The following is a 27,176-nucleotide window of genomic DNA, read 5'->3' on the forward strand; positions in this document are numbered from 1 at the left end:
CTTCTCATTGTGGACTAATGTTATTAGTGGAGTCCCTCAGGTTTCAGTGTTGGGTCCATTGTTGTTTTTTGTATTTATAAATAATATTGATGATGGTATATCAAGCTTAATGTCCAAGTTTGCAGACAATACAAAGGTTTGCAGGGTTGTTAAGGACACTACTGATGCTATGCTGCTGCTGCTGCTGCTGCAACAGGATCTGGAAAGGTTGAGCAGATGGGCTGAGAGGTGGAAAATGAAGTTTAACATTGACAAATGTAAAGAACTACATATGGGAAACAGCAACCCCACAGCAACGTATCAACTCTGTGGTACTACACTGACAGTGGTAGAGAATGAAAGGGACTTGGTGGTGGTTGTGCAGGCAGATATGAAGTTCTCTGAGCAGTGCAGACGGGCTGCAAGAGTAGCTCATGGAGTATTGTCAATGATATACAGGAATTTTTCCAGCAGGGATAAGGAGGTGATTATTCCCTTGTATAAGGCAATGGTCAGGCCACACCTTGAGTACTGTATACAGGTCTGGAGGCCTCATTTCAAGAAGGATGTAGAGCTGCTGGTACGAGTACAGAGAAGGGCAACCCTTTGTTCCATTCACTAATCTTGTTGCCCTTCTCTGTACTCGTTCCTGTTGAGCTGCTGGAAAGGCAACAAGATTAGTGAATGGAACAAAGGGTTGCTCTTAAGAAGAAAGGCTTAAGTTTTGCAAACTACAGTGTCTGGAGACTAGGCAAGGCGAGGTGATCTGATAGAGGTGTATAAATCCTTGAATAGTTTGAGCATGCTTAATGATGATGGAATTCTGCCTCTTGCTCAGAATAATCACCTGAGAGGGCATAAATTCAAATTGAGGAAAGACAGACGTAATACAGATGTGCGGAAATTTGCCTTTAGCCAGCGGGTAGTTGGTTGGTGGAACAGACTTCCATCCCTTGTTGTGGAAGTTGATAGCGTAAATAAATTTAAGGCTCAGCTGGACAGGTATTTCGAACGAACGGAGGAGTGAAGTGGAAGTTTTTTTTTTTTTTTTTTTTTGACTGATGCTGCATAAGCTTGCTTTCTTGCATCATATGCCTTTACTAATGCTAAAAGATTGGCCTGTAACTATAAGGATTGGACGGACCTTTTCCGGGCTTCAAAAAGGCTAAAACTGTAGCATGGTGCCAGGAGGTTGGAAAAATATTTTCCAGGAAGATAAGATTAAAAAAGAGTAGCAGCAGTTGTAAGTTTTTTTTCACTGAGATGTTGCAGCATGACATAATATATGCCCTCTGGCCCAGCAGCACTGTTTCGTGTTGTTTTGGTGGCCTGTAAAAGTTCACAATATTGAAGAGTCTGATTGCATGGAAGTGATTGTGAGGTTCGAGGATCTCTGTTCAGTGGTGCTCTTAATCTTCTGGAATTCTGGAGTGTAGTTTGAAGCAGCTGAGACTTGGGCAAAGGTTTTGGCCAAGGAATGGTTAGAAACTTCCCAGAAAGCTGCCTAATTTTTTTCCATATTAATCGGGAGTCGGTGTTTCTATTGATAGTAGATGCGAACTGAGTCCATGATCTTTCTTGGCTTTCCTTTGAATGAAATGCGCTTTCGCCCTTAGCTTCTTATAGTTAATTAGATTGGGTGTAGTTGAAGTAGATGGAATAAATGAAATGCTTTGTTTTTTTCCTTCTTCAGTTTTGTGCACTCTTCATTCCACCAGTAGTTAAAGTGCCATTGATCGGGGGATTTGATAATGGAATTGAATATTTATCGGCAACTAAAAGACAGGATGTGATATAATCAGTGACTTTATCTATGGGCTGTAGTTCAATAGTTTTTTTGTCCAGAGTGATTGCTGACTGAAATTTGGCCCAATTGGCTTTAGAGAATTTCCAGTTCCTGCAGGGCTGGTCTAATGGTGGTTTTGTAGTGAGCAGATTACAAACAATTGGGAAGTGGTCACTACCCATGGGATCTTTTAGTACGTACCACTCTATAGTCGGGACCAGTACTGGAGAACTAACTGAGAGATCAATTGCTGAGGTGTGTCCATTTGGGAGTTGTATGTGAGTGTGTGCACCACTATTGAGTATGGTGAGGATTTGGGCCTCTAGAAGTCTTTCAATGAGTCTACCCCATTTATCTAATTTTGGAGCGCCCCATAAGGGGTGATGTCCATTAAAACCTCCTAATATACAGAAAGGTGGAGGAATCTATATGATGAGATCTTCCAGGTCTTTTAAAGAGTAAGCATGGTTTGGCGGTAAGTATATTGAGACAAGTGTTATGGCAATATGCAGAGTTATTCGAACAGCAACAGCTTCTAATTCAGTCTGAAGAGGGATATGTTTGGTTGGGATCTTTGAATTTATGAGGATTTCCACACCGCCATGGGCAGCATTAGCTGTATTACGATCTCTTCAATAAAGGCAGTAGTTCTTTATAGAAGGAGAAATTTGTAAGGTTAGGTAAGTTTCCTGGAGACATAGGACAACTGGAGAAAACTGGTTAATTAGATCTTTTATATTGTCTGTGTTGCAACGAAAGCCTCTGCAATTCCATTGTAAAACGCTGTGCATCATTTAGGTTTTGTTGAGGATGATTCATCTGGCTGTTTTTTGGATGAGGAGCATTTTTTCCGGTCGTTTTTTGGGAAGGTGGGGCATCCAATATCCATTGTGTCATTCCGCATGGAGTTCAAGTATGGATTCCTCAATTTCTGAATGAACATCGCCTTCCATGCTGTTGGTGGGCGATTCAGTTTTCTTGCTTTCTTTAGTGGTTTTCAATTGTTCACTGCCAAGAAAAACCCTTGCATTATCAGTCGGGATGCTAATTGGAGTGTTGGTCGCTTCACTGGTTTTAGCTTGAGGTATGTTTTTTCCAGAGTTTGCTAATATTAGTAAAATAATAAGAGGAGTTTACCTCATTATAGTGCGTAGAACACTTCCGTATAATACCCTCCAGAAATTAAAAAGGAAAAAACCGACAACTGACCGGTACATTTGAGTAAAATATACATAATTAAATAATCAATTTAACACAATTCAAATCAATTTAAAACAATTAAAAATCAAATTAACGTAATTAAAAGAATCTAACGAAAATATTCAAAACGATTTTCCTTCCTGAAGCTGACAACGCTTTTCGACCGTATGTCGTGATCACAGGAATGAAAATTACCGAATCGGGTTAAACCTGATACTTAAATAGAAATTATTTGTCTTCGCACATGCGTGTAAAGGTCCACGCATCGGAGATCAAATATGGCCGCCGAACATTAACAGAATTCTCGTGTAATTTAATTTCAACGGTTTCTGCAATTAATAGTCGCGTATAATTACGTTGAACATTAAGTATTTTGGCCTCGTTAAATAAAAAAGTATGTTTTTCGTTAATGGCATGAAAGGCTAATTCTGACGCTGCTGAACGAGAAGCACAAATGGAGGCTTCACGTTGATTTACATGAATATTAATTTACACGAATTTACACGAGAATTCGGTTGATATCATCTGGATGATATCATCCAGCCTGTATTCTTACAAATTATGGTTAGACATAACCCTTTTTGGATGGCTAGATTTATACTGATTTATAGCCTTTACTATAACCTAATTTTAAATTAGTTGAATTATCCATTATTATGGATATTGGATTTGGTATACAGACAGATGATAACAGAAACCGATGGCTCAGTCTAACATGGGATTTTATTTTGTAGGGGTTTAGCCCTCGACAAAGTCTCTTGCAAAATGGGTTCCCATGTAAGGCTTATTATGTTAATTAACCTAATATTTTATATTTTTCATGTAATGTTTCATGTATACTGGAGGTACGGTTGGCCAGTGGTTACATCGATTTTCAAACGATGGAGGTACTTACATTACACTATAACTTATATAATTTGGACATACCTAACGTCCGATGTAATGTTCTATCATTTGATGGCATTAATCGGTTAGTTCTATATGTAACACTTAATAATTTTATATATTTGTAACACTTAATAATTTTATATATATTTTACAATTTAACTCTGGAATATTTGGATTCTATATATATATATATATATATATATATATATATATAATTATTTTTATTGTTATGTGTAGAATGTAGTAGGAATATATCTATAATTTAACTAGTGCTAATAATATAATGTTAAAATTAAAAACATTATACCCATATGGTCTAAATAATAAATTCAACCCTAAAATTATTACCAATAACTTAACAGACAGTTGTATATATGACAAATTTAATATAATAAAGTTCCATAAGTACCCACGCGAACGTACTCATAAATCTGAAAATACCAGCAACAAACACAGTAATATTTTAGGTGATTTTGAAATCACACTTAAAAACTGGGATAAAAACATTATAAATGTAAATGATATACATAATTTAATTTTTAGTACTAAACACAGTATACTGAAAGCACTACACAAATTCATACGCACTTTCAATTTCGAGTCCAAACATCTCTTTCATATAATAAATGATATTTGTAAATTCAATCTAAAAAACAAAAGCTGTACAACACATGAAAAACAATCAATCATTATCTTGAACTTCAATAACCATATCATGGACAAAATAAATATAAATAAACTTGTAAATCAGCATAATTATCTACTTCCGAATACTAGTCCTAGTTATATTAAAGTAAGATATAAGTATAATAAACCCTTTGGATTATTAGCTTGCAACTACAAATCTATAACTACCAGTTTAACATCACATATTACAGACACCAATAACTGCATTTGTCAACAAAACAACATGCAGCAATATATTGATCCAGACTATGGACACATCATTACAGGAAATCTAAACATAGTTACGGACCCAATGCTCAGACATGTACTATCACAAGGATTCAAATTCAGGCCACCTACCAAAATAAACTTAACCAACTTCAATAAGCAGCTATATCAAGACCTGTTAAACTACTGCTTCCAACTAGCCTACAAAAATAACACGCCTATAGAAGCATACCATATGTGGATTAGCCATACATTCGCCATACTCAAACATAAATATGCATTACACAGTTCAAATGTATATCATCAGGGCACATACTACAACTTGACTAAATTAAAACAAAAACTGCTAGAATTTCACAAAAACTTCGTAATCACACCGGTAGATAAAGCAGCCAATAATTTTGCATTCATTTGCAAATATTTTTATACATATACTTTAAATAATGAACTTAACTCAAGCAATACCTACAAACCGATTTCCAGTACATGTAATATCATTACAAAAAAACTAATGGCCTTCAACAAAAAACTAAAGCTCAACTTAAGCAATTACAGCTTACCTTATATCTACTTCATTCCTAAATTTCATAAAAAACCAATAGGCTTCAGATTCATAACCTCATGCAAAAATAGTTATGTACACAAATCTGGAAAAACACTTGAACTACTACTGCAACTACTGATGCATAATATACATAACAGTAAAATCATAGGCAACAACCAACCCGTATTAAAATTTTTGCAAAGTAATACAGTCAATAATATTCAAACCTTTGATTTCCATAGCCTATTTACCAGTATCAATCAAACTAATCTCAAATTGGTACTCAAAGATATCTATGATAAACATAAGAATTTTATTTCCTGCAACACCTATTACTGGAACAACATACTGAACTTATGTATTTCCAATAACTTCATATATGATGGTAATACAGTATATCAACAAACCAATGGAACACCTATGGGCAGCCCAGCCTCATGCATAATAGCCAACCTATATCTATACTGGTCAGAAACCTCATTTCCACAGGACCTATTACTATTCAGATATATAGATGACCTCATAGTAATTAACTGCCCGAATTTCATCCAGGATTATGGACATCTATACCCTAACGAACTTGTACTAGAAAGAACTAACAATTCTGATACAGCAGCCCATTTTTTGGATCTAGACATTAATATAAAAAATGGTATAGCCTCCATCAATTTGTACAACAAACGTGAAGCATTCAACTTTAGCATAGTAAACTTTACACAATGGAATTCCAATATTTCCAAACAGGTACATGCTAATGTTATCTTAGCACAATGCATCAGAAGAGCAACAATATGCAGCGACAAAACAACAGTTATTGATAACATCAGTATATTATACATTAAATTGACCAAAAATCTTTTTCCTATTATATACCTACGTCATCATATCAATAAAGCCCTTAACATATTAAGGCACAAGAACTTAATAGATATCAATATAAACAGCATTATTAGTTTATAACTTATAATTATTCCCATACGCATCACGTTTGTATATAGTGTAAATACAATACACTATGCCTCTTTGGTGTCTTATGGTCTGGAAAACTTGTACCCACCGATTGGCCTGACATAGTGTATTTGCCTTGTAATTACCTTGTAATTAATTTTAAACCTATCTAGATTTATTTATTTATTTAATTGTTAATTGTAAGTAACTTATATATACATGTTACACTTTTAACACAACTGACTTAAATACATGATACACCAACTCTCGGACATTCGTTCAGGGTCCTAACTATAGGAACGGGTTTGCAACCCCGAACTACCCTAGCCCAACTGCATATCCCTAATTTAATCATCTTTTTGCTTTACTAATTTCTACATTTTATGCACTGTGAGCCATTAGTTTACCGACCGCAAAATCAGAGTACTATTTCTCTTACTATACCCAATCTATATTTTTCGTCTTAACAAAGTTTAGCTACCTTTTACTGCTACTTTGTAAGCTATTATGTTTCTTTGCTATCCCGGGTGTTTGAGCATCATGTACTTAACTTTAACCTAGCGTAGCTCCACCGCATACGTAAATTACATAATATACAGACACCAAAATTCGTCTAACGCTAGGCGCCGCTAGCTTTTCTACACATATATACACGGGTTAGCCTCCGGCTCTGTCTGTTCTGTCAACCCGTCCAGTAGCGGTAAGTTCTTGTCATTAGGACACTCCCTTCCTTTGTATTCACTTTTTTAGCGGGCTGCTTACTTCTGTAAGGTCATCCATGTTCTGTATGTTATACTTTAGTGGCACATAATAGTTTTGCATAACTTGTATTTTATTTTATTTATTTATTCAAAATTTGTATTCTAAATTATTTTTAGTTTTTACCACGTGGCTACTTACACGTGCTTTTTGACATACAGAACATGTCAGAAACAGAAGTAAGAGTTTTGCTGTTCTTTTTCATAATTTGGGTGGATGACCTCTGAAGAAGACACAAAAATTATGAAAGATACTGCAATACTATTTTCTACCTTGGTCGTTCTTTTCAAAATTTGCATCTTGTTTTTTCAAAATTCGCACTTTGTTTCTTCCTGTTTATAACGTTACACTTTTCTTTTCCTTTCTTCCCCCCCTTTAATCAACATATATCGCTCCCAGGGTACACGGTATTTTCATTATTAGCACTAGTTAAATTATAGATATATTCCTACTACATTCTACACATAACAATAAAAATAATTTTATATATACATTATGGTTGTAGGGTACCTTTGCTCTTGCAGTGTCCCTGATCCATAATTCATATTATCGCTATTCAAATTCAAATCCAATTTCTCTACTTAATTTTAATTTTATTATTCGTAATTATATATATATATACAGTGAAACTTCCCTTTAATGGACAGCCATGGGGAACAAAAATGTGTCCGTTAGAGAGAAGTGTCCGCTAACAAGAAGTCTGAGGGAGAAAAAAAAGAAAGAAAGAAAGAAAAATCGTTAAACGTTTAAGGTAAAATTAAATTAAAATATATACAGATTTTGCACAATATTTTTGTAAATAATATACATACAATTGTGCTATGCATATTATGACTTTATCTTAAGAAAAATACATACAGTAATCACTTATTTTCTTCTGCACCTTCTTCCAGCTGATAATTTTGTTTTCAACATTTGTTTGGAGTGAAGAAACCATCGAAAGTCCTTCAGTATCTTCTTCAGCGGCGAAAAACATTTTTAAACAATTGATTTGTATGAGCGCTTCTTTTATTTTCATCGGTGGTTCGTCAATATGTTCTTCGACAGAATGACCTCCTTCCGTTTCTTCATTCTCATGAGGAACTTCTTGAAAAATATCGATGATAATGTCGTTGATATCTAGAGCATCATCTTCTGTAGTGAGGTTTGAGTCTATATCTTTGTAGCCAGGGTCACTTATAGCGGAAGTATCGTACATTATCAATAGATGTTGAAGTTCTTGTTCTTCTTGGTGCTCCACATTGCTGTTCACAACTTCAATTTTTGCGTTTGAGAAGCCAGACTTTACAAAGCAGTTCACGACAGTTTGTTTTCTAATTGCGTTTACTGAAGAGGAAATCCATTGAATCGCATCTAGGATGCTGATTTTCTTTGCAAGGTCACTCGCACATGTTACATCGTTCATGTTTGCAATGAGATGTCTTAAAACAACACGTTTTCTGTAGTGAAGTTTAAAATTTTTTATTATCTCTTGATCCAAGGGCTGACACTCTGCAGATGTGTTTGGTGGCAGAAAAATGATTTGAATGTTGGACAATTCAATGTGCGGGTGAGATGCAGCATTATCCATGAAAAGAATAATTTTTCTGTTTTGACGAATCATGTTTTGGTTAAAGTGACTGATCCATTCGCTTATGATATCTCGTGTCATCCACGCTTTTTATTAGACTTCCAGTCAACATCAAAAGATTCAACTTTATGCCCTTGAAACAATGAGGATTTTGTGGGTTTCCTATAACAGAGGTTGTTCAAAGTCTCCCAGCATATTTGTACGCAATAGTACAGTCAAGCGTTCCTTAGAAATTTTTCCGCCCTGGCACTTTTTAGACTCGTGTTTTCAGGAAGAGCTTTAAAAAAACAACCCTGTTTCGTCACAGTTGTGAATATCCTTAGCTTCAAAATAACGACATAAATCTTCCAATTTGACGGTCCACTCTGTTACAACCCCATTATCAACAGATCCACCTTCACCACTTACGGTTTTCCAAGAAATTTTATGCCGAGTTTTGAACTTGTCTAGCCATCCCACAGAAGCTTTGAACTCATTTACTCCCATAGATTTCGCAACCTTCAAAGCCTTTTCCCTAATAATAGGCCCATTAATGGGAATTTTTTTAGCACGTGCGCGACAGATTTGAAGTCCAACAGTTTACGGGAATGATTTTTGAACCTGATCATTTCCGTGTTGCCAAAACTGTTTGAGCAGTTCATTTTTTTTCTTTAGGATGTCGCTTACCTGTGTCTTCCCGATTTTGAATTTTGCAGCGAGATTGCGAACACTATTTTTTTGCCGATCATACGCATTAATGACTTCGACTTTATCTTTTAAAGTTAAATGTTTACGAGAAGACATTGTGCACTTCACACGACACTGAACAAAACTGAAAACTGTAACTGAAAAGACGAAAGGTCGATTAAAATCCCCCCCACCCCGCACACACCGAATTCATCAGAAGTTTTACATGTGCCTTAAAATTGTTGAAAAAGGGTTTAGAACCGTGACGTAAACCTTCATAAAATTCAGAGAATCGGAAATAGAAAATAAACACACGATTGAGGCAATACGTGGAAGAAACGTTCCTAGAAAAAGGGCCGTGACCTCGCCCGCTGTCCGTTATGGGGAGATCAAATTAAGTGCTAATCTAAATGAAACAGTGCAGATTGCCTGTCCGCATCCATTACAGAGAATGTCTGCTAGACAGAAGCTGCAAACACGTTAAAACCAATGGAGGCGAGTTGGGGAATTTGAAAATGTCCGTTGTAGAGAGATGTCCGTTAACGAGAGGTGTCCGTTAGGAGAAGTTTCACTGTGTATATATATAATCCAAATATACTAGTGTTAAATTGTAAGATATATATATATATATAAATATATTAAGTGTTACTATTATATAAAAATAAAATGTTACATATAGAACTAACCGATTAATGCCATCAAACGATAGAACATTACATCGGACGTTATACGGCCAGATTTATACTGATTTATAGCAATTACTATAACCTAATGTTAAATTAATTGTATTATCCATTATTATGGATATTGGAATTGGTATACAGGCAGATGATAACAGAAACCGATGGCTCAGTCTAACTTGGGTTTTTATTTTGTAGGGGTTTAGCCCTCGACAAAGTCTCCTACAAAATGGGTTCCCATGTTGGGCTTATTATGTTATTTATCTAATATTTGATATATTTTTATGTAACTTTGCATATTTTTTCATGTATGCTGGAAGTACGGTTGGAGAATGGTTACATCAATTTTCAAACGATGAGGTACTTGCATTACGTTAACTTATATAATTTGGATATATATATATTGTGAATAGCTATTGAGGTGTTGATTGATGTTATGATATGTGTGTTTCCACGAAAGTGTCTTTAAAAATAAAAATACAGTGATAAAAAAATAATATTTTATTAATAAACAATTTATGTGCTAGTCCACCCATTATTCTAAAGAAAAAAGGTCAGGTTACCCCCTCCACTTCGGGAGGGATTCAAGTAGAGGTAACCTGACCTTTTTTCACCATTAGGGCATATTATTGAACAACAAAATAAAAATAGAGTAATAAAAAATTAATTTTTTGTTAATAAACAATTTATGCACTAGTCCGCCCATGATCCTAAAAAAAAGTCAGGTTACCCCCTCCACTTCAGGAGGGGTTCAAACTCCAAAGGGATTCAAGTGGAGGCAACCTGACCTTTTTTCACCATTATGGAAAGCATTCATTAGGGCAAGTTACCATTGAGTTATCGTCTGTTGTGTTCACGCACCAATCAGCACATCATTTGCCACGCCAACCTGTCAATCAATATATCGTTCTCGACTTCTGCTCCACACCGATAACACCTACCGTCTGTTTACTGAGCAAGCAGCACTAGAGTGCAGTATCGGGAAACTAATTTTCCACGTAACTTAGCCTACATTTCCCATAGTTCTCATGTTGGCTTTCTTTACCTTCGCCAAACTCTCTCTCTCTCTCTCTCTCAGAATAAGTAATGCTTAATAGCTATTTCTGTCAAACAGAATTCTAAACATTTCTTATTTTAAAGTTAAAAACAATCTCTAAAATGGCATAAAGTATTGGGTAATTGTAATATAGGTGTAAAGTCAGTAGAAACTCTTCCTTTTATTTCATTAAACTCAATTGTTTTCCCAAAAATTATGTGAAGTGCAGTGTTTTAGTTTAATAACTCAGAATTATTATTATTATTATTATTATTTTTTTTTTTTTGGCTGGTGCAGCATAAGTCTCAAGCTTCCTTGTACCATATGGCTAATAACAATAATAATAATATTTAATTAATAATTCCTGTGAGTCACCTTCTCTCAAGAAATTAGCAAACAGATATGGACACAACAGTCATTTTAATGAGATACTTTGAGTCTTAAAATTAAGTTTATTGCCCCTAAAGCAAGATCAGTAAAAATTATTAAGCAGTCATTCATTCTACTATACTTCACAATCTCAGTTTATTAAAAATGATATTAGCAAATGGAATTTATGTTTTAGTTCAATTTCACTAGCTTTGGGTAAAAATATGATTTATTTAAAAGTACTGTTATATAAGCTTATGAAGGACACTAAGTGGGAATAGTACTACGTAAAAATATTTCATCACTTTTCCATGTGAAATATTTAATTAGTTTATTGGCATGCAAAGAAAAATTAATACAATAAGACCTAAATTTTGGATTTATGTATTGAAATCAGTATTCATGCCTGAATATTGAATTTAGAAGAAGTCTATCACTTTATTACAAGAGTTTTTTTTTCCCTCGTAGCCAGTGTTGCTCAGTTCTCTCCTAGGAGAAAGTGATAGTACTATGATCATACGATATTAACCACAGTAACACTGCATAATCTTTCTACAGCAGTTAATAATCTACACACTTTACTACCAGCACAACTGTACAATATTAAATTACAATACTATAAGATTTATAAGGTTTATACATATAACCTTACCTAAAGTAATGCGATTTGATCTAATTCAGTGGTTTTCAACTGGGGTGCCGTGGTACCTTAGGGTACTGCACAACATTCCAGGGGTGCCATGTAAATTTATTTTAAATTAAAATTTAATTTAATTAATTAAAATTTAATTTAATTAATTAAAATTTTGATTAAATTAAAATTTTAATTTAATTAAAAATAAATGTTTTTTAATTTATATGTTTATTTCATTATAAAAAGGTGTACAGTATCTTTTTAATTTTGTGGACATCTATAATTGATGTTTACTTAGTACCTCTATATAAAGAATAAAATTATATACTGTATATATATAGTTTGTATTATGAAATGTAATTTTTATAATTATATTATTGTAATAAATATCATATAACATTTATAACATTATATATATATATATTGAGTAGGGGTGCCACAAAATAAAAAATTACTTAGGGGTGCTGGTATTAAAAAAAGGTTGAAACCACTGATCTAATTAAATAAAATAACATGAAATATTCTGTGCAACTTATCACAAGCATTAATATTATATAATTAGTATCAATAAACTGTGAAAGACCTAAGGTAATTTCTTATAATGAAACAGAAACTTTAACAATACCTTTTATTGCCAATCAGCATGATTACCATATTGGAATTAGAATGTTGCCTTGCATCTTCCAGCCACGTTGTCAAATGATTAAATGTATCTCTCCTAGAAAATATGAAAAAAAAAAAAAAAATAATAATTAAAATATATAATATATATTATTTATTTTTTGTCTAAATTTAGTCCCCTTCCTCTTCAGTTCACTTCAATCTTTCTACATTTAAGTACTGGTTTTCTTGATATTCATTTCTTGCTGTGCTTACCCATTCTGTTGACCTGTTTTAATTTATCTATGTCATTCAATTTATATTATGCTTCAGGCAACATGTTCTTTATTATATGCAGCCATTGATATAATATCCTACTGTCAGTTGCTGTTCGATGTACTGACAACAAAAATTAACGTGCCAAAATTCCTTTGAGCCCAAATTCGGCATAACAACCTTAGCGATCATACCCCCACGCCAACGCATATGTGTATGTAATTGTACATGTGTATATATATATATGTGTGTGTGTGCATCGTCACTAACATAATGGATTTTTTTTTTCTTTTTTTAGGTCCTAGCCGCTGAAATCTCAGGAAAGTAAGCGGCAGGACCTGCTAGAGTAAAACTGAGTCTGCTGGGTTCCTGGTCTGCCTCCACGGGGCGTAAGTGGGGCAACGTTGGGCCTCAGCAGCGGTCTGCCGGCTAAATGACCAGATGAACAACGGTACACAACATTAGACATGAACAAGAAGAGCTTTTGGGGCAATACAGTAGTTGCAATTACATCAGGTGGAAAGATCTCAGTTCGAATCCAGTCAATGAAGCTAGTAATTTTCACCCCAGGGGCTCACATCTGGTGAGTATGGGCTTGGCACACCCAAGGTCCTGAGCTGGATATCATCATTCTTCTCTTTCTTGGTGATTCCCTTCTGTTTCTCTCCCTCTCTCTCTCTCTCTCTCTCTCTCTCAGGGTAACTCGGAAATTTTTTTTAGCTGGTGCAGCATACGCCTGAGGCTTCCTTGCACTATACGGCTAGTAATAATAAATAAATAAGTCCCTCACTTTTAAATCTCTGGCATTTCCCAGTGAACTGGTTCACCCACAATGAAAGCAATGCGGAGATGGGGGAAACCCCTGGTACCGTATGACAATAACACACTTTATACTTTACCCATGCATAAACCATATCCTTCAACATAAAAGAAATTCTAATGCCAAAATAATAAGATAAAGTGTTCAAGGTCCAGGAGGCCAAACTAGAAGAACAAGGGAAAGGAAAACAGAAGTATAAGAAAGGAAGACATTAAAAGCTGAAAGAATATGAAAAAAAGCTAACGATTATATATATTATAAATTTGGTGTACATTTTTTTGAATATTCTGGCAGATAATAAGCTATCATTTTTATATAAGGCTAGGGATAAATGTTATTTATTTGAAGATCAATGCTGGGAAGAAAGTTAAAGAATATTTTCCCAACTTTCTTCCCATAGCAAACTTCATCATGGGACCACAACCATGATGATCCACTGGGGCCATGAAAAGAAAGTTGGGTAAAATGTTCAACTTTTAACACAAAACACACAATAATTTATAGAATGTACTAACAAATATATTCAGAGCATGCACTGGCAAAAATCAATCAAAATTTATAATGAGAGTTAAAGAATTAAAATGGGGGGGGGCCTTCACTCACAGCTGTCCAACTCAACATCAAAGTCCTCACTTGTGCATCAGGCAACTGTCAAGTAGTGGCAATTACCAATGCAGAAAGCACTGGTTCCACAAGAGGTAGTTATTTTTTGTGACTCTACTGTCAGGAAAACAAGAAGTGTACTGGGCAAATAGGATAGGCAGAATTGGACCATAATGTCTCTGTCAAACATAGATTATGGGCATGAAAGGTGATACTCTGTTATACATATTGGCACCAATATTAAGAGTAGGAATATCTGAAGACTTAATTAACAAGCACAAGAAAATGTTCAAAAAAAAGTCACGAGTTAGGATTAAATTTAACCCTTCATTAGAAGTACCAGCAAAACAAATACAGTTGGTCGCAATGTATCTTTCAGATACATACTAGGTTTCAATGTTGGAAGTGATCACAGAATGGTAAGATGCACACTTGATATAGATGTAAGAAAAGTAAGGAAAAAACTGACTCGAGTAAATAATACAAAGATTTTTGAGATAACAGAAGAGGAGAAAAAGCAGTATGTACTAGAACTTAAGAACAAGTTTGAGCTTCTGCAGACTGTTCAGGACCAAGATATCAATGAGGAATATTAGGAACTTTCTGAAAGTGATAAAGCCCAAGAAACCTATAGGTAAAAAAAAATCCAAAGAAGAAAAAATCAGTCAAAAAACACTAGTTGTGATGAACTGAAGACGACAAATGAAGAGCAAGAAAAACACTGACAGGGAGAAAATTCAGTATACTGAGCAATGCAAAGCCATTAGAAAGAGACTCAGAGAAAACATAAGAAAATTTAACAAGAAAAGTAGAACATGCATTAAGGGAAAACAAAGGATTTAAACCAGCAGCCATGAGCAGTAAGACAAATGATACTGAAACTGAAGAATAGCAATGGTGTACTTATGAATAGCAGAAAAGGCATAATTCAAATAGCAGAAGACTATAAAGAGTTATACAAGGAGCGAAGAAAAATGCCAGCAGTGGGGAAGATGGATCGCAAATTAGTAACACATACAACATACCTGATGAGGTAGAACATGCGTTGAAGAAAATGAAGAATCAGAAAGCTCCGGGGGAAGATGAAGTTACTGTAGAGTTGTTAAAATTGGGAGGAAGAGACATGACACAAAAACTGGCAAAATTCTTCACAAAATGCATTAGAAAAGGTGTGGCACCTAAGGAGTGGAATAATGGAATCATAGTTTTGCTGCATAAGAAAGGAGATCAATCAGAAATTGGAAATTATACACCAATTAGCTTGTTATCCCACATCTAATCTGTTATTAATAACCCTTGTTCACAAGGGTCATTACTAACAGATTAGAAAGAATACTTGACGAGAATCAACCGAAAGAGCAAGCTGGCTTTGGGACAGGATTCTCAACTATGGATCACCATCACGTAATGTCACAGCTAACGGAGAAAGCAAATGAAGATAAAACACCATTAAGTCTGGCATTTGTGGGTTATGAAAAGGCATTTGACTCCATACATAAGGCAATGTTTCAGGTACTGGAAAGACAAGGCATAGATATCCCATATATTATGATTTTGAAGAAAATATATGAGAATGCTACCTCCTTTATTAGACTAGACAAAGATAGTAATAAATTTAAAATTGAGAGCAGATTAGCATTAGCATTAGTAGAGGCATATGATGCAAGAAAGCAAGCTTATTCAGCATCAGCCAAAAAAGAAAAAAAAAAAACCCCACTCCCATTTCACCCCTCTGTTCGTTCGAAATATAGAAGATAGTAGATGAAGTAAGGCACATACATCCAGACTATCGAAGGCTGCTTTTATATCGGCATAAATTATTGCAATTTCCTTTCTGGCTTGGAAAGCATTTAGTATCGCGGCTTGAACTCTGAGGAGGTTAGTAATTGTTGATCTTGCAGTTATTGAATAATGAATTTGTTGAGGCTGCCCAGCCAGTATCTGATTCGACAACTTTGGCAACAGAGCTTTCTCCAGTACTTTTAACAGGGTAGATGCAGTAGATATTGGCCTATAGTGATACAGGCTTTGTAATTTTCGGCATTGGAATTACAGCATACTTATTCCAGTTCTCAGGGAAAACTCGGCAAGCAAGGATAGAGCTATAAATTGCTTGGAGTGGTTCAATTAAAGTAAGGGCTGAGACACTTTACCATTAAGTGGGGGGACTCCATCAACTCCAGCTGTCTTAGTTGCCCTGTGGGAGTTAATACTCTGTATTAGTGCTTCTTTAGTGATAAGAACAGACTACATCTCATTGTCAACTAATTGATCCCACTCAAACTTCCTGACTTGAGATTCATGATATATGCTGGAGAATCTGCTGATGTGGTCCATCCACACTTCTTTGTCAAGCCCCTGATTTGTGTCACTTTTATGTGTGCAACGAGGTAGCTTTCCCCTGTCAAGTGTGTCTTTCATGTAGCAGTTGATTGCTCTAGATTTTTCCCTATTAAATATTGCTCTGGCCCTCGAGTAGTTAATTCTATTTTGTGTGTCATTAGACAGTTTCCATTTTTTGTGCAGAGTTTGCTTTAGTTTAAACAATTCAGTTAGGCTAGAGTTCCACCAGGTTTTAGATTTTGATGACATCCTTACTACTTTGGAAGCCACAAATTCTGTAATAGAGTTGATTCAAGTGGTTAAGAGAGTTGTTGCAAATAAGGCATCACATTTGAGTAGACATTCCCACGGGATACAGCTGGCAGAAAATAAGCATTTATTTGGGTCCAGAAAGGCTGGCGAAGTGACAAGTTGGCTCTTAATTTTTTCCTTGACATTGAAGTCCACATACGGTAGCATTATGAGCATTGCAATTGGGCTATGATTGGATGGAAAGAACATTTAGGGGGGAACATCAATTATACATTTACCAGAAGACAGAATTAGGTCAGTCTATTTTCACCTATTGTAGGTTGGTCATTGATAACAAAGATGGAGAATGGCTGTAGTTTATTTAACATGGTGTCCAGTAGTTTATTGAGCTGTGGTGGAAGGTTGAAATCTCCACATACTATATGGGTGACTGACACATGTAATTTGTTGAGAAGCCAGTCTACTACATTATTTATCATTTCTAGACTAGGGACAGGTGGAATGTAAATGACTGCTATATCTAAGAGTGCTGTGTGGACTTTTAAAGTGACAAGTAATGCCTCAAAGCTCTGAATCCGAGTAGGTGACCGAGATTTGAAGTGCTATGTCACGTACAAACAGGGTTACTCCTCCACCCCTCGCTACAGATCTGGATTTGAAGTAGGCATTGTATCCAGTAGTGTCAGCAGTGACTAGAGACTCTTGATGTGTCCTTAACCTTGATGTGACCTGGCTCCAGCCTTGATGTGGCTGGAGCCAGGTCTCGGTAAGACAGATAACATCAGCAGACCGTGACAAGAGCATTTGTTCCAATGTGTCCAACTTGTTTCGTAAGCTCCTAACATTCTGATAAAAAATCTTCCCGTTTAAAAGATTTTGTTCCAATCTTTTAAACAAAATCTATCACCTCCTATAGTAAAAAAAATAAAAAAATTAAAATGCTCCAAAAAAGTAACCAGCTTGAGATAATACAAAATTACAAATTGTATTCAAATCTTCTCGTATCGTAAACAAAAAAAGAATAAGCCCTATAATAATAATAATAAATAATTAAAAATAATGTGAAAAAAAAAACAGCTTGGGGAAATTACTTTACTATTTATTGCTCAGCTTTTTTTTTTGAAAATGATCCTTTAAAAACACAGTATATTAAGCATTTTTCCTGATAGACTTAAACTTATTTTTGTGTTAAAGAGACCAGTGATCGAAAACACTCTCTCAGATTGGACACTTGTTGGTTTAATGGTCAGCAGTGCTCTATAAACTTTCTACAGCTTTTCGCTTCTACTGCTAGTTGCCTCCAAAATTTTAAATTCTTTGCTGATTTCCAATTCACTCGGATATTTTGAAGGCTCTTCAGTTAATCTCTTTATTACACTATCATACTCTCGCATGAGTGTATCTCCAACATCGGAACTAGATGAGTCTGTTTTCTTCTAAAAGAACAGTTCGTTTATTTTCAGTTTCTTCATTCAACACTAAGACTCCTTTGAAATGTTTTGCAAATAATCTCTGATAAATCTCTTCAGCATGCTTTTTCAAAACTTGCTTACTTGGAAAATCAAAAGTTCTTGAACCTGAATCTTCTTTCCTAAACTTTTTGGAGTTGTGTAGATAGCTCAGCAAAGCCACAGTTTGGCAATTTCGTCTTCCACTGTAACACTGCAAAAGGCTTTGGTGAAACTTTAAAGCAAATGGGTTTTCTGCTGTATCAAGCTTAGCAAGCAGAAATTCTAGTGAAGACTATGCTTTAAGTAAGTCTGTATCTTCTGAGGTTATAGCCTTCAGAATCATTTCAACTGGTTGCAAAGTTTCACAGCAATTCAAGTGTTTTCCAGTCATCGTCAGACACAGCTTCAGTTGACAGTACTGCACATAGAGCATTTGGAATGCAATTTTTCAATTTCAAAAATCTCTCAATCATATAGAATGTGCTATCCCATCTAGTCTTGCAATCTGATATAAGTTTATATTCTTTCCCATTAAATTTTGCTTTAACAAAATTTTGTAATATGTCATTTTTGGTAGGCGATTTTCGAAAAAGCTTGCAAATTTTTCTGACTTTGTTAATAATTTGTGCAATATTGGCCATTGGATTGAAGAAATAAATGAGCTCATCGATAAAGTCAGTTTGATAAAGCATGCCTTTCTGTCTTTCTTCAACTTCATCACCATCACTACTTTCTTCATTATTTTCATTTTCTTCATTGTCTTTAGGAGACTCAGAGACTGTGACACCATAATTGATTGCTTTTTCATAAAGTACATCTATAACTGACAGATGTATACAATGGGCTATACACTGTTGATGATTAGGCGTAATTTGCTTGCCAAACTTAAGGTTTGGCAAGCAAACTTGCCAAACTTGCCTCAGTTCTTCTGCTATCAAGTGAACCATTAATCTCAATAAGACCTAACGACCAATGATTGTCTTTTGAATGCACATTTATATTCATATACCTTTTATTTTGTATAGACGTATATTCGTCTAGAGTCAATGAATACCGTGCACCCAAAACCAATGAATTTTTGAAATGCTGAATGAGTTCTTCTTTCTTAGTTTTATAATAATTCAGAACCATATTTTTAATTCCATTCAATGAGGCTGGTGGTAATTTATCGTATTTATTTCTCTGAAGGTGAAGGCTTGATTGCATAAACTCACTCTTAGCAATTGAATTAAAAGAAAATCCATCTAAAGCAGCTAATTTTGAAATCTCTCCTTCCATAGATTTTTTCACGATAAAGTTTTCTAATGTTCTTACCATTTTTACGGGAGGTTCACTGTTATCTTGTTTAATGTCAATCTGATGCATTTTCTTTAAATGCAACATCAAAGATGATGTAGATCCTCCAGACGACTTCATTATCTTCTGACATTTCGAACACTGTGCTTCATCTTTGCTTTTTCGAGCAAAATAATTCCATACATTTGATTTCATCTTAGACATATTAAGAGTAATAAATATTAATTAGTAGGAATTTATATCACCGACAATTTTAAATAAAAATATTGAAGATAACAAAGGCACAATACTATGCGTCACTCCCGCAAGCACTGAATGAAGAGTCTAAATGAGGCAAGTTTCAAAATTTTCACAAATGAAATTTTTTGAAGCTGCTTTTTGTAGAACATTTGATCGCAAATTTAATAGGAATAAAGAAGCAAAAAACTCTCTACGATTGAAATTTGATGCAATATTCAGCGAATCTGTTTCTAGTGGGTAACCATCAATAAGGCGCGTTCTATAACTTGCCTGGCGAACAAGATAGATGGAACGGAGAAATGTTAAGCATTTTCTTTTACGCTATCACTCCGACTCACTCAGTCGTAAATGAGAACACCTGCATCGTACCATGATACAGGTGGGAAAATAAAAGGTACCCCTCCTAGATTTGGGCCACTTGCCCATGAGATTCGTACCTAAACATAAAATAAAATAAAAAACACGTTTAAAACATAAAGCAGTTGAACGATCCAGACAAATGAACAAACAAAAGAAAATGTGCGTAACAAAAAACTATATCGGAGGGCTAACTAAAAAAATATTCGAATCCAGTTTTAGAAGTTCGGTTTCAGTTTTAACAACTCAATATGAAAACCGGATTTAACGGGTTTTCTAAAACCGGTTTTCAAGCCCTAGTTTATATAAGTAAAGAGGTCTTTGATGTTTTTCTTTGCATCCTTTGCCAAAGATTTTTCATAATCTGCCTTCGCTTTTATAAGGCAGATTATGAAAAATCCTCTTTTTGATGTGATTACAAACTAATTGGTATCTACCATAGGTTTCTGTGTCGTCTGACAATTTATATGCACCCCATGCATTATTCTTTGCCACGAGTCTCATTAGTTCATCTGACATCCATTTGGGCCTAAGCGTAGAACAATATTTCTTAGTTGGAACAAAAAGCCTGGTAGCTTCCAAAATTACTTCCTTGAATGCGTCCCACTTAGAATTTTCTGTTGGTAACATCATCAGTTGGTCCCACTCTATAAAACTTAAAAAATCACTGAGACCACTGTAGTCACCTTTACGAAAACAAAAACATTTCCCTTATTCTGATGCTAGTTACATCTTTAAGTAAATCCCATATCGGTCCTTGAGGTTGTCACAGACATTCCCTCAGATATGCCAGACAAGCTGCACTTGCTACCTGTGAGTCAAAAACGCTGATGGAACTGATATTCAGGTAACACTCAAGTCAAGTTGACCCAATTTCGGCGAAGTCTGGACGGTCTGTGACAGCCAAATCCTCTGCTTGCACCTTCACGATGGTGGGACTGTTAGTAATCCTGGGTATAACCTCCATGCACAAGTACATGGTGGGTGACCATCCAGGTGTGAACCAACGTAAACAGGGTTCGAGGTGTTGTGCCCACACCACATGGAGGAACGCCGCCCCTCTATGTTACCAGGCAGTACTAGGGGGTAGATGACTCTCATCAACCAGTGCAATACCACCACTTTGCTTATTGGAGGCTTGAAGTGGTGGAGCCCATGTTTAGTCTCTAGAGCTAAGTTCCAGTGAACCCTTCCCCATCTCTTCCATCATGCAGTATGATTGATGACTTTTGAGGTTATGATGAACATCCTGGCAAGATCCAATATTCCTTACATTTCGAGGGTACAGCTCTAAAACAGTGGTCGCAGGCCGGCCGCTAGTTAGTACACCCGACTGAACCTATTGATAACTCTCTAGGAGGCTTCCGGATCAGCTAGTGTATAATCTTGCTACCTCTACTCTGCCAGATATTGACTGGGGGGAGTCCGAGTAGTGTGTATGCGGGGAGCATTGTCGAGGCCACGTCATGTCAAGGATATGGGTATATTCTTACCATATGTACGCCATATCCAAAAATTTCATTACTTCATACAGCATGTCCCACCCAATTTTTTTACTATTGAAAACACCATGAATTGTCAAACTAATAGAGCAAGCTTATCTGCGAAAAGATCTATACCTCCCAGGCACTTCCTAATTCATTTCACAAATATACGTGGTCTCAATTCTAATCTCAACAATGTCCATTTCCACTTGCAGTCTGCCAAACCCCATATACTTTTTCTGACAGAATTTCAGTTATCGGTTGATTCAACTACTGCTCATCTCAGATGCCCAAATTATTCGCTGTATGATCCTTTTCGCCTCAAAGGTGGTACTTGTGCATATGTCCGTTCTGATATTCCCTGTCAGAGACTTGGCAATTTGGAATCTCCTCTCTTTGATCTTCTCTGGCTTAAAATCTCTCTACCACATTTGTGTCAAATTCATCTGTCGTCTCTACTGTTCTCCCAACTCCACTAATCACTTGGAGCTCTTTGACTTCCTCTCTTTGCAGCTTGACTTCCTCCAGTCCAACTTTCCTAACAGTGAGGTAATTTTCCTTGGTGATTTTAATGTCCCCTACCCTTTGACCTGTCCCAAGCCGGACAGGTCAAAGGGTAGGGGCCAATTTATTAATGAAAGAACGATCTCATTGGAACTGAAAATATACGGGAGAGAAATATGTATTTTGGGAATATATGCCCCGACTAATGACACCGCCGATACCTTGAAGGATGAATTTTGGGAGGATCTGAGAGAACTAATAGAAAAAATTCCTAAGAACAAAGAGATATTTCTAATAGGAGATTTCAATGCAAGAGTAGGAACTGAACAAAATAGCAAAGTTATTGGAAGATTTGGAGAGAAAGAGAGGAATGACAATGTTGATAGACTATGCAATCTTTGTGAACAGTTCAACTTGAGAATAAACAACACATTTTTCCAACACAAGGATATCCATAAATATACTTGGCCACAGGAGACAAGACAAATTAGATCAGTTATAGATTACAATATTTCAAAACATTCAGGGACATATGTATTGAAAGATGTCAGAGTTTATAGAGGAGCTGAATGTGGATCTGACCATTTTCTTGTTAAAACAACACTGAGGTGGAACTGGATTAAGAAAATATGTGTGGACAACCAACAATGCAGGGAAGGAGAAATGCTACAAGTGGATCAATTTAACATTGACCTACTCCAGGACGACAGCATTAGAAACAACTTCACCCAAAGACTGGATGCTGCAATTAACATGGAGATAAAAGGTAATACGAAAGAAATCTACGAATGTTTAAAAAAGACTGTTAAAAAATAGTTCATGAAATCCTAGGCAAAAAGAAGAGCCAAGGACCAAAAAAGACTTCGATTACAGAGAAAGTAAGAGCTGCTGTAGAGGAAAAGAAACTTGCATATCAAAAATGGCTGGGTGATAGGAATGATGCATATAGGAACATTTATGTTGAAAAAAAGAAAATAGCCAATCGGTTGGTAGTAGAAGCGAAAAATGAAGAATGGGAAAGGAAATGCACAACTATTAATAGCAAATTGGGCTTCAAGCAATCAGCGGAATCGTGGAAGGTCCTTAAAGACTTGAGAAAACAGAATAAACACAATGCTGGTTTGCAATTAATACCTTTGAAAGACTGGACGGAGTACTATGAAGGACTTTTAAAAGAAGACCGGGAAGAGTTCAAGACGATGGAAGATTTTGGTGTAGAAGACTCGGGCTTAAAAGTTTCTAGGGAAGTGGAACTCCTGCTAAAGGAAGGAAGGAATGGCAAATCACCTGGACCTGGAGGAGTTTACATGGAACTTCTGAAATATGGAGGAAGAGGAGTGGCTGTTCTGATACAAAAACTGTTAAATAGTATACTGAGAGGAGAAGAAATACCGAAAGAAATGATAACAGGATATATTACATCAATTTATAAGAAGGGCGATCGGAAAAGCTGTTCAAATTACAGAGGAATATGCATCCTGAACCCGCTGTTAAAGATCCTTGGAAAACGGATCAGGAACCATTTAGAAGCCCAAATCGAGGTATCAGAAGAACAAAGTGGTTTTTCAGCTGGGAGGTCATGTATAGATCATATCTCAACAGTATGACAGATCCTTGAAAAATGCCAATCAAAAGGAAAAAAAATCTTTATGATTTTCATTGACCTTGAAAAGGCATATGACAATGTTCCAAGAAAACTCTTATGGGAAGCACTGAAAGAGGCAAATATTGATGGACAACTGATTAACATTATTAAGGCAATTTACAGAAATAATAGATGCAGAATTAAAGTGGGATCAGCTTTATCACCTGAATTCCACACTTCAAAAGGCTTATTATAAGGTTGTTGCATGTCGCCAACACTTTTCAAAATTTATATTGACATCTGCCTATGATCCTGGTCAAAAAAATGTAATAAAATGGGATTGCCAATTAATAAGAACACCTATATTCACAATTTACTTTTTGCAGATGATCAGGTGGTGATAGCACAAGACTTAGAAGATGCAAAGTATGCATGTCGTCAATTGTTTGAGGAATATAAACAATGGGGTCTAAAAATCAATTTTAGCAAGACTGAAATGTTGTCTTCAGGGCCAGGACACGTTCTAAATATTGCAGGTTTTAAAATCAAACAAGTTGATAAATTCAAATATCTGGGATCAATCTTACAAAGTGATGGATCATCCCAAGCAGAGATCAATAAGAGAATTACAGACGGCAGAAAGGCTATCGGCATGTTAAACTCTGTTCTGTGGAGCAAAAATATCCTAAATAAAACAAAGAAACTTATATTCCAAACGATTGTACAAAGTCTTCTATTGTATGGAGCAGAAACCTGGACATTGAATAGGCGAGTGGAAAACAAATTGCTCTCCACAGAAATGGATTTTTGGAGAAGCTCAGCAGGAACTTCTAGAAGAGACAGAAAACGGAATGAACACATAAGGGAAAAAATGGAAGTGAGAAAGACTATTATTGACACCATCAAAGAAAAGTGTCTAACATGGTATGGGCATGTAAAACGGATGCAAGATATCCTGGAATATCAGAAGGATTTTGATGAATCTTGATGCTAAAAAAGCTCCAGGTCCTGATGGTATTTCTCTACATTTTCTCAAAACCTGTGCTCCTGAACTTACTCCTATTCTTTGCCGCCTTTTTTCACTTTCTTATTCCAAAGGTGTTTTTCCTTCTGCTTGGAAATTTGCTCATATCCAGCCAGTTCCTAAAAAGGGTGACAAATCCCTCCCATCCAATTATCGCCCCATTGCAATTATTTCTACTCCTTCTAAAGTAACGGAGAAATCAATTAACCGCCAACTCTTAAACTACCTAGAAACCTTCCGTCTGATCAACGATCGCCAGTATGGATTCCATCAGTGTCGATCAACTGGTGATATTCTGGCTTATGTTACCCATTTATGGACTAATTCAATGCAAAGGTTCGGTGAAACACAAGTAGTTGCTCTTGACATCTCAAAGGCTTTTGATCGTGTTTGGCATAAAGGTCTTCGTAACAAGCATCCATCCTATGGTTTGCCAACAGTGTTTAGTAATTGGTTATCCAGTTTTCTCTCTGATCACTCACTGAGGGTGATGGTAGATGGCTCTCTGTCTTCTAACTTCTCCACTAATGCCGGTGTCCCCCAAGGTTCAGTTCTTTCCACCACTCTTTACCTCTTGTATATTAATGACCTTCTTCCATTGACTGGAAATCCTATCCATAGTTTTGCCGATGATAGCACATTGCATTCCACTTTCCATTTTGAGAAACCTTGTCCTGCTCAATCAGCTTCAACTTCTCGAAAATCTGCTACCAATTCCTTAAATGCCGATCTTCAGGTAATTCTCCAGTGGGGCAAAGACAACTTAGTTGATTTCAACCCTTCTAAAACTCAGTCTTGTCTTATATCTCGCAAAAAGTATTCTTCTGCTCCTATGCTTATCTTTAGTGACACTCCGATTTCTAGGCAAAATGATATATCTCTTTTGGGGATTACCCTGACTTCTAATCTCTCTTGGCACAAGCACATTACAAATATTGCTTCCTCTGCATCAAAAAAAACTTGGTTTTCTCTTTCGCTCTCGGTGTTACTTTTCTTCCAAACAGCTGCTCACTCTGTATAAATCGCAAATCCGCCCTGCCATGGAATATTGTTCCCACATCTGGGGTGGTGCCCCCAAAACCTCTCTCAGGCTTCTTGATTCCATTCAGAAGAGGGCAGTTAGGTTAATTAATGATTCATCTCTAACAGAGTCTCTCCACTTGCTTTCTCATAGATGTACTGTTTCTGCTGCATGCCTCTTCTACAGATACTTCCATGGGCACTGTTCTTCTGAATTGGATTCTGTAATTCCCGCTCTCTCTTTCAAAACAGTCCGAACACGTGCCGCCACCAGCCAACATCCATTTACTGTCCAACTTCAAACCCACAGAACCAACCTTCCATCTTCCTCATTTATTCATTCAACTGCCGTTTTCTAGAACAACTCTCCTTCATACGTATTTCCTGAAAATTACAATCTACAGAAATTCAAGTCCAATGTCAACAAATATCTTCTTTCATCTTCTCAATTTTCAATCCAAGCACTGTACTAAGTACTATAGGTTCTAATACCTCTCGTGTTTGGGGTTCACATAAAAAAAAAAAATGTCAGTATACTGTGATCACTGCCTCCTAGTGGTTCCTCTATCTGTAAATTCTTAATGTATGAATAATCAGATCAAGAGTGTTACTCCCTCTTGTTGCTTCTCTAACATGCTGCTGCAGAAAACAATTAACCAATAAATCCACAAATGCCTTGCTAGTGTGCGAGTAACCAATCCACAAGTTCCGTCTATATCTGGGAAGTTAAAATCCCCCATTATAAGCCACTCTGATTTACCGGCCCACTATTTCTCTGTATAATTGTTCGTTGTACTCATCGGAGTCATTAGGCCTATAACAAACTCCTACCCTCATTTCTGCTTTCCCAGTGCCTATGTCACACCAAACTGACTCAACATTGCATTGTCCATCTATGTCAACTGGATGCACTTCCTTAGATTTTATGTGTTTCTTAACTAACAGCATAACCCCCCTCCTCCCTTCCTATCCTATCCTTTCTGTACACATTGTACTCCCTAAATTCAAATTCATCATCACATATATCTGAGTGACACCACGTCTTTGATATCCCAACAATATCCACCTTGGGTGTCTTAACCAGCACTTCAAATTCATAAAATTTATTTACTATACTCCCAGCATTGGTGTACATGCTAGTATAGATGCACCTGTTCTTACTCTTACACAGTCCTGTTCTTACACAGCCCATGTATTTACTTGTTTCATGATTCCAGGCAGTTCCTGAAATCCCCACTTACTTGTTATCCGGGTTGCTGCTCATTCCAATAGAAGCACTGCAAGAATTTCCACCTATGCCTTTGGCTACTGTTAATCTATTAGTCTGTGAATCCCCCAAACTAGCAGTTTTCTGATCCATTCCTGCAA

General features: G+C 36.1%; 1 protein-coding gene across 1 annotated transcript in view; it reads right to left on the reverse strand.

Annotated features, from left to right (window-relative positions):
• Rab2 (RAS oncogene family member Rab2) overlaps nt 1-27,176 on the reverse strand; it is a 232,443-nt gene that overhangs the window by 23,770 nt on the left and 181,497 nt on the right. The window contains exon 5 of the mRNA XM_090377489.1: nt 12,579-12,671. Within this exon, the coding sequence (XP_090233615.1) occupies nt 12,579-12,671 (93 nt within the window). The remainder of the gene's footprint in view (nt 1-12,578; nt 12,672-27,176) is intronic.

The sequence above is a fragment of the Mastigoproctus giganteus genome, chromosome 7 (genome assembly GCF_048544385.1).
Source record: "Mastigoproctus giganteus isolate SK-2022 chromosome 7, ASM4854438v1, whole genome shotgun sequence".
NCBI classification, from domain to species: Eukaryota; Metazoa; Arthropoda; class Arachnida; order Uropygi; family Thelyphonidae; genus Mastigoproctus; species Mastigoproctus giganteus.